The following is a 9,240-nucleotide window of genomic DNA, read 5'->3' on the forward strand; positions in this document are numbered from 1 at the left end:
AGGAAAGTTGAATAGGAGAGGTAATTGGGATAATGGATAGATGTATATAGAGAACTAAAAGGTGGTAGAAAAATAAGGGACATGAAGATAGGGCGGGGAAGAGAGAGAGAGAGAGAGAGAGAGAGAGAGAGAGAGAGAGAGAGAGAGAGAGAGAGAGAGAGAGAGAGAGAGAGAGAGAGAGAGAAAGAAAGAGAGAGAGAGAAAGAGAGAGAGAGAGAAATAAGGGACATGAAGATAGGGCGCGGAAGAGAGAGAGAGAGAGAGAGAGAGAAGGAGAGAGAGAGAGAGAGAGAGAGAGAGAGAGAGAGAGAGAGAGAGAGAGAGAGAGAAAGAGAGAGAGAGAGAAATAAGGGACATGAAGATAGGGCGGGGAAGAGAGAGAGAGAGAGAGAGAGAGAGAGAGAGAGAGAGAGAGAGAGAGAGAGAGAGAGAGAGAGAGAGAGAGAGAGAGAGAGAAATAAGGGACATGAAGATAGGGCGGGTAGAGAGAGAGAGGACAGAGAGAGAGAGAGAGAGAGAGAGAGAGAGAGAGAGAGAGAGAGGAGAGAGAGGAGAGAGAGAGAGAGAGACAGAGAGAGAGAGAGAGAGAGAGAGAGAGAGAGAGAGAGAGAGAGAGAGAGAGAGAGAGAGAGAGAGAGAGAGAGAGAGAGAGAGAGAAAGGGGGGGGGGGATTTTTCAAAAAGGAGTGATCCAAAAACCGTTGTGTTGCGATGAGGAAGTGGAGGAGGAGGAGAAAGAAGAGGACGAGAAAGAGGAGGAGCAGGAGATGAAGAAGAAAAAGAAGAAGAAGAGAAAGAAGAAATAAAGCAGGAGAAACACAGAAATAAGAAAATGAATTTAAAAAAATAGAAAGGAAAAAATGAAGAAAAGAAAAATAGAAGAAAAAAAACAATAACAATAACAGCAGCAGCAAACAACAAACAAAATATAAGTAAAGACAAAAATCAATATCAGTGGGAAGGTAAGGAAGGGAGACGAGGAGGGGGTAGGAGGGGGAGGGGGAGAGGGGGAGAGAGGGGGGGGAAGAGAGATTTTAAACATGCTAACTAACCTCACTCCCCCCTTACCCCCCCCCCCCCTTAGCCCCAATAGACGGTAAACTGACATCTGGCGGCCGCCTTGGAAGGATGGCGTCCTTTGCAGTTTCTGCGTTATTTTCTTCTTCAAAATTCACTCTTCTTTATTCTGTTCCTCTCTTTCGTTCGTTTTTTCTTTCTTTTTCTTTCTTTGTTCTGTTTTTGTTTCTGTTTTTTTGTGGCATGATTTTAATGATCCCTTGTTGCCAAATTTTGTTTAACTATAATTTCTACGGCGGTTTTTAAGATTATAATATACCAGTAAAAACAAAAATAACAATATTAACAACGACAACAATGATAATAATAAGAACAATAATGATAACAACAACATCAATAATAATAAAAATACCGATAAAGATGATGACAATACCAATAACAATAACAAATCACAGTAATAACCAAAAAACACAAAAAGGTGAACGATATAACAACCAATAACCACTAACTTCAATCACCTCGTCAATTCTGAGTAAAATCAATTCATATCAACTGCCATTTTTTTCTTCTTCATTTAACATTCAAGAGAAATCATTCCTCGTGATCGTACTAACTGGGAAAAATAACAGTAATTAACATAGGAGCGTAAATGAGGCACCATTAACCGTTTTATTTGACCAGAGGCTAAATGAAGTTACTGTTAACGACGTTTTTTGCTCAGATCGAGGTCATGTCTGAGTATGAGGTCATAGGTCACATTTGGGTCATTGTTAGGGAGTTGGTTTTAGGGTTTAGTAGGCAGATACTAATCAGTTTTATCTTTAGTGTTGTTATTATTATTATTATTATTATTATTATTATTATTATTATTATTATCATTATATTATATATATTATCATTATTATATATATTATCATTATTATATTATATATATTATCATTATTATATTATACTATCATTACAATCATCATAAATCATCATTACAATCATCATAAATCATTATTATTATCATTATCGTTTTCTTTCTAAATATTTCAATTTTCCTTTCGTTTTTTTTTTTTCGAAAATTATGAGGATTTGCATATCTAAGACTAGAGTGCTTCAAAAAAGGAGCTTTGGAATTTTGTCTTTTGCGTTTATTAAGATTTCCATATACATATTTACATAATCATATTTGTATGTACAACTTAATTGCCTTTTTTGTAATTAGGCACCCGTCAATATCACAGATGAGTTTGTTTGTTTTATTTACAGCTAAAGCATTAGCATTAGACTGATCATTTAGAGACAAAGCTACATTAACATAAATCTATAAATAAAAAGGTCTCAGCCACATAAATAGTGAGGAGATTTTCGTGTGTTAATTAGGAAACAAGTTGTATCTTTTTCGCTCATCAGTCTTTCACAGTAGTTGACAGGACCCGTAACTGCTGTCATGAATGATTGACGTGTGACCTCCCTCGCGCTCGTTCTCTCTTTCTCTCGTTCTCTTGTTCTCTCTTTCTCTCGGTTTCTTGTTCTCTCTTTCTCTCGGTTTCTTGTTCTCTCTTTCTCTCGGTTCCTTGTTCTCTTGTTCTCTCTGTCTCTCTCTCTCTCTCTCTCACTCTCTCTCTCTCTCTCTCTCTCTCATTCTTTCTCTCTCTCTCTCATTCTCTCTCTCTCTCTCATTCTCTCTCTCTCTCTCTCTCTCTCTCTCTCTCTCTCTCTCTCTCTCTCTCTCTCTCTCTCTCTCTCTCTCTCTCTCTCTCTCTCTCTCTCTCTCTCTCTCTCTCTCATTCTCTCTCTCTCTCTCATTCTCTCTCTCTCTCTCTCATTCTCTCTCTCTCTCTCTCATTCTCTCTCTCTCTCTCATTCTCTCTCTCTCTCTCTCTCTCTCTCTCTCTCTCTCTCTCTCTCTCTCTCTCTCTCTCTCTCTCTCTCTCTCTCTCTCTCTCTCTCTCTCTCTCTCTCTCTCTCTCTCTCCCTCTCTCCTTCCCACCCCCATTCCCACCCCTTATCCGCGTCAAAACGAAGTGACTCGCATGGGGAAGACATCAAGGGCGGCGGCGGGGACAGCGAGGTCGGCGGAGGTCAATTTCAGGTCACCATCCGGGTTCTGACGGGAGTTCGCGAGTTCGAAAGCTAGGGAACGACACTGGCGCTGGCTACGGCACGCGGCGGAGGCGGAGGCGGCGGCGGCGGCGGCAAGAAGGGCTTTAAGGGAGACACGAGGAGAAGCAATTTTCAGTTTTGGGGGAAAGCGGGTTTTTCGAGGTCGAGCAGTTGCTATTCAGTATTTTCAAATTTAATTTCATGTATATTTCTTTCGTGGATGCACTGAACTGACAGGTATCAATGATTCTTTCCCTTTTTAAACCTTCCGATATAGAACCAGATCGAGTTAACGTTTCCTTTTCGTCACGTTCACAATCGTACTGAGCACATTTCTCTCAAGAACACGAGTAAAGAGACGATGAAAAAAAACAACAGAAAAAGCTCAAGCGTACTCACCCTTTCCCGCAAGCACGTCCCTGGCGCGGTACTTCTTGCTGACCTTCTTCGTGGTGGATCCCCTCCGCGCCCGCGCCCTCAGGCTCCCCTCGCAAGGGGAACCTGACCGCAGCCCGTTTTTTGAATGGCTCCTGCTTCGGCTGCCCCTGGAGGAGCAAGGGCGACTCAGGGCCGGGGAGAGCGTCAGGGTCGAGGAGTTGCCCGACGGACGCCGCAGGTGGTGCCGGCGGGGCGTGTAACCCGGCGGCAGATCGTGGGGGTCGACGCCCCTCTCCAGGAAGGTGATGCTCTCGTACACGCTGTCAGGCGGGAGCTGGAACTTGGACGTGTCGTCGAGGTCGTCCTGCGGCTGGCGGTGGAAGTCGTTCGTGTCCTCCAGGCCGACGGTGTCGTTGGAGCGGTCGTTGTCGTAGTGGCGGAGGGTGTGGTGTGGGCGTGCGGGAAGCGGGGGCGGAGTGGGCGAGGGAGAGTCCTTCTGGGGGACCAGAGACAATGTGTCAGCTACTTACTAAACAAAATATATTATATGCAACATGGAAACAGAGAAATGGGTAACTAAATTCGCTAAAACCAAAATCACTTCATAAAAACCGAAAGCCCACCGTCACCTACCTGGACTATCTCACGGATCTTCTTCCCCCTCTTGACGGCCCGGGGCGTCCTGTGCGAGCGCGTGCCCAGGGGCGCCCCCGTGTCCAGGTTCTTCTCCAAGGTGCCCTGGTACTTCCTCGGCGTGGAGTGCTGCGCCCTCGTGGTCTGCCTCCAAATCCGCGACGGCGTGATGGGCGAGCGGGCCACCTTGACGCCCTTCTTGCCCTTGGGCGTCTTGCAGGTGGCGCCGAACTCCAGGCTCCTCCTGGCCAAGGGGGAGTCGCTCTTCCTCGAGGCCGTGGACTGGGTCACCCACGAGTCGGACTCGTCGCCAGGGATGGTGCAGTACTCGTGGTCGAGGAACTTCTGGTGGTCCAGGATGTCGTCGTCGTCCTCGGGCAAGGGATTCGGCGCCGGGAGGACGGTCGGGCGCGGCGCGAATTCCCTCGGCGGCTTCACTGGGATCGGCGTCAGGTAGGTGCTCTCGTGCACCTTGGCCGCCAGGCGGTGGGCGGCGCCGGTCTGCTTGGCCTGCAGAGTCTTGATGTCCGGCGACTCGTAGCACGGGTTGCTCTGCAGCCAGATGTTCGCCAGCGGCTTCCGGTTATTATTGTTCTGGCACACGACTTTCGCGATGCGCGAGTTCCGCATGTTTTCCTTTTCGCACAACACCTTTTGGCGCACTTCGTAGTTCACATTTCTCACCTTGCTCGGCTCCGGCGAGTGATACATGGGGTTTCCAACATACCAGACATTGTTGCGTCCTTCGTCCTCATTCTTTGCAATGTGAGGCCTCACAAATTTCACTTCTTTCTTCACATCAGGACTTAAGTACATGGGGTTGTCCACGAACATGAAGATTCCCACCTTCGGGGCCACGGGGGCGTCCGCAGGAACCGTGGCGGCGGCGGCGGGGGCACCCTTCCCCTTCTTGCTGCGGAACGACTTCCTCAGCCTGGCCAACATCTTCTCCTCCGACACTTGCTTAATCTTCTCGACCAATTTCGGGCTGAGGAACACGTTGTCAGCCGCGTCGCTGTCTAGTGTACACAGGCTGATGGAGTCAGCCACGGAGTCCGGGGAGGGAGGCGCTTCCTCGCTCAGCTCTTCGTCGAGGTCCTGGTGGTCGTAGGTCGAGTACTCGTCCAGCAGAGCTTCCATAGACCAGTCGGCGCTCACGGATTCCTCGGGCTCGTCCTCTACCAGCGGCTGCGCATTGTCTTGTAACATGCGGTGTAGGCGGTATGAACTCTCTTCTCGGCGCCGCTGCTGTCGCGCCGTCAGCGGGTCCTTAAAGCTGCCGTCCTGAGAATCGGAGTCGCCACAACCACTAACGCACTGACTCAGGTCTGGTCGAGCACTGTCCTCACTGGATGACGGCCCGAGAGGCACTGAGAAGCAGGCACCCTCGTGCCCCACGGCCAGATGCAGCCCACCGCTCATCTCCACCGGAAGTGGTAGTGTCGGGTTTCTGTTCGGGGAGAGGTGGTGGGTCGGGCTGGGCTGGGCAGCGGCGGGCGGGGGCTGGTGGTGCTGGGACGCCGGTGAGGACGCGAGTGAGCCCGTCGCACCGTCCGCATGCCCACCTGCCCTACCTGACCCTTTTGTGGCCCGCCCCCCGCCTGTCTCCTCCCCCTCGTCCTCCTCCCCGCAACCTCCTGCCCACCATTGTCCCGATTGTTCACTTGTGTTGGGGCTCGTTTGCTCGCCATTGACGTCCAGGCCGCGGAAGACCCGGGAATCGCATCTCGCTTCGGGATCCTTTAATATTTCCGCCATCGACTCCATGAGCGGGGACGTTGGGCGGGGAGCACAGCGCCGCCGACGAGCTCAGACACTGCAGCGACTTGGACTTCTTGAGAGCCGAGTCGCAGTGGTCGGACACCTCCATCCCCCACAGCGAGGTGTCGTCGCTGAACTCGATCTTCGAAAGTCTACGGGAAATGTCCTCCAGGCCGGCCACGGAATGGCGGCGCGACGCGGACGTGTCCAGCGGTGCGGCGGTGCGGTTCGGCGTGGAGACTTTGGTCGATTCGGAAAACAAATTTCTTCCTACAGCACTTAATAGCATTTTGCTCACATCAGCGCTTTTACTCTTTAGTGTGTCGAAGTACTGTTTAGGACTAAGACAAAAGGAGTCTAAGTGTGAACATGAAATGCTAGACATTGTTTGCTGCAAAGATGGGGGTTTTATTTGATGAAACATATCGTCAATGCATGCTTCAGTAAGAAAACTAGATTGCCCTGCAAAACTCCTGCGAGAGAATGGTCCGTCTTTGAGAAAACTTTCAAGAAAGCGAGGATCAGTGATATCGTGGGACACATTGGAAAAAATGGTTGAGTTCCTGCTCGCCTCAACGTTTTCTTTAGTTAGCTTTGCCTGACCGTTTTCTTTGAATGAGTGAAGATCCTCCATGCTGAGGGGTGTGCAGGGTTCCTCAAGTAAACTGTCACTTCGCGGAGTCTGTGGGCTTCTCGGGGCGCTCATGGGGCTTACCAAAGGCGTAGTGATGCCCTCGGAAACACCGCTATCAGGGTTATCACTACTCGATGTGTTATGACCGCGAGGAGTCGAACCCTCCACGCTGGCGTCTTCAGACGATTTGTTAATGGGATTATCGTCGTCGTCAAAACTAAATTCTATCGCCATACTGTGGCGCAGTTTTCGCTTTTTCGCAGACTGGGTCAGCTCTTCCTCCTGGCGAGTGTTTTCGTAGATGACAGGAAGGTGCGACTCGGATTTCTGTTTGCTCGAACCCTTTGATTTCGACTTGCTCTTCGTGATGCTCGAACTCTGGCTGGACTTGCATTTTCTCGGAGGCGGCGGCGGAGGAGGCCTCAGATTGTGCAGCGGGATGGCGGGCTCGGTGTGTTTCTCGGAGTAGTTGATGTGGACGTGCTGGCCCGTGCTCTTGTACACCTTGGTGGGCTTGGCCTCGTGGCTCGAGTGGACCTCCTCGTCCTGGCAGCCCTCGGCCATTTTGCACGGCTTCTTGGACGGCTCGGAGGCGATGTAGAGCCCGTACTGCGGCATCGGGTGCTGCCTGTCGTTGGGGGACTTGCCGAAGCGAGCGATGAGGTCGTTGGAGATCTTGATGGCCACGGGCTTGTGGATGTCTTTCTGGGGCTCGGAGGTGAAGGCGCAGGTGTCGTCCAGCTCGCTCTGGTCGTCGAAGTTCGGGGGGTCCGGGAGGGGACGATTGCGGTCCAGCGACTTCTTGAGCACGTTCTTGATCTCCGTCATGGGCAGGTAAAGCATGTTTTCGTACAGGTGGTCGCGCATGTGCACGGGCGTCTTGTTGGGGTCGGGCGAGATCCGCACGTGGAGGGAGGAGTACAGGTGGTCGTTGTCCCACTCCTCGACGTCCTCCAGCCGGCAGTGCGCTCGTAAATCCTTCATGGACATGTAGATGGCGTTGTCGTAGGAGTTCTGGCTCTTCCTCGAGCTGATGCTTGAGCCCGACATGCTCTTGGATTTCTTGGAGGTTATACTCGAGCCGGAGTTGTTCGCGCTGCCGACCTTCTCGTAGATGGGCTCCTCTTTCGCCCTCTCGCGACTCGCCCGCCGCCCCTCGACCCGCTCGCTGCCCTGCCGACCTCTCTCTTCCGGCTGCTCTTCGTCCTCTTTTCTGCGGTCTCTGCTGTACCTCGGGAGGCGTACCCTCTCGCGCGAGCCGTCCCGCTTCCTCTCGTGGCTCGACGACCGCCCTCGCCGCGCCTTCTGGATCTCCCACACGCCCCGGAAGGAGGACTCCGTCGGGATGTCGGCGATGGAATGCCTCTTGAGAGCGTTGGTGGAGGAGGAGGAGGAGGAAGAGGAAATGGACGCTCCGCGAACTTCATGGAGGCGGGACTGGCTCTGCCCCTCCGCCATGCCTCGGCAGCTGCTGCTGGTGGTGATGGTGGTGGTGGTAGTGGTGGCGGAGGCGACGGCCAGGAGACTGGAGTTCACGGCCGCCATGGGACGCGATCGCGACGAGGAACGAGATCTACGGAACGGGGGGGAAATGAAAACAAAGGAAATATTAGACACTAAATGGCAGAACGTTCGACCATATTTCGCCTCCTTTTTTAAAGGAAAAGAAAGAGCAAAGCAAATAAAAGGAAGACAAAAATAGGCCCTTAACCACAGCCGAGGGAAGTTAACCACAATTCGCCAAACTCGTGACCATAGGCCTACCTGGATCTGGAGGAAGAGCTCGAGCGATGGCGGTGCCCGCGGAGGAGGTTAGCCTGGGAGGCGGTGGCACCCAGGGGCTCTGGGCGGGGGAGGTGGGCGTGGCCATGGGCTGCAGGCTTGAAGGAGAGGAAGGAAGGGAGGCAGGTTAGCATAGGGGTCAATGCGGAGAGACGCTTGATTTCAAGCAACACTAATATTAGCATTATTATCGGTATTGATAACAGTAATAATATTAATAAAAATAATAATAGCAATAACGACAACAATGATTATCATTATTATTATTACTATTAAATAATAATAATGATGGTGATCATGATAACAGTACCCATTATTATCATCATTATCACCCTCAACATCATTATTAGAACAAGCATAACCGCAGAATAACTCACTTGGAACTGTCCCTCCTGAACATAACTATGTTGGTGATGATGGTGACCAAGGCGCGAGGAAGGAGCGAACTGTTGGAGATAAGGAGGCAACTCCGAGTGATGGTGGTGGTGATGATGATGATGTTGCTGCTGCTGCTGCTGCTGCTGCTGTTGGTGATGGTGGTGGTGATGGTGGTGATAGGGATGGTGGAGGTGCGAGGCGGAGATTTGTTGGAGATGCTTCCTGAGGTCGCTGTAGTCGCCGTTGGAGATGTCGATGAGGGGCTTCCTGCGGGGGTCGTGCGGGCCCGTGGTGGCGACGACCTGCGGGCGGGGTTGCAGGGCGGCGGGGGTGTGGTCGAGCTTCATGTACACGCTGCCGGTGTCGCTGTCGGTCACCTCGCCGGAGAAGAGGCGAAGCGGGTCCAGCGGATTACATCTAATACAGAAAATAAAATAAAAAATACGGTAAAGAATCTTAAAAAATAATTAAAAGCGCTGGAATTCTAGATAGTTTTTTTTTTTTTTTTTTTTTGCGCATTTGAAAGGGAATTATGAATACTCGGAATAATACCTTATGTGTTTGTGA

At 50.8% G+C, this 9,240-nt stretch overlaps 1 protein-coding gene across 1 annotated transcript in view; it reads right to left on the bottom strand.

The window, feature by feature from the left end:
• Positions 1-6,024, bottom strand: part of LOC125033551 — a 70,899-nt gene extending 64,875 nt beyond the window's left edge. The window contains exons 1-2 of the mRNA XM_047625153.1: positions 4,119-6,024; positions 3,507-3,981 (exon numbers count right to left, since the gene is read on the bottom strand). Coding sequence (XP_047481109.1) covers positions 3,507-3,981; positions 4,119-5,885 — 2,242 coding nt within the window. The 5' untranslated portion in view covers positions 5,886-6,024. The remainder of the gene's footprint in view (positions 1-3,506; positions 3,982-4,118) is intronic.
• Between the last annotated feature and the right edge of the window lie 3,216 nt (positions 6,025-9,240).

Source organism: Penaeus chinensis, chromosome 16, assembly GCF_019202785.1.
Source record: "Penaeus chinensis breed Huanghai No. 1 chromosome 16, ASM1920278v2, whole genome shotgun sequence".
In the NCBI taxonomy this organism is placed as follows: domain Eukaryota; kingdom Metazoa; phylum Arthropoda; class Malacostraca; order Decapoda; family Penaeidae; genus Penaeus; species Penaeus chinensis.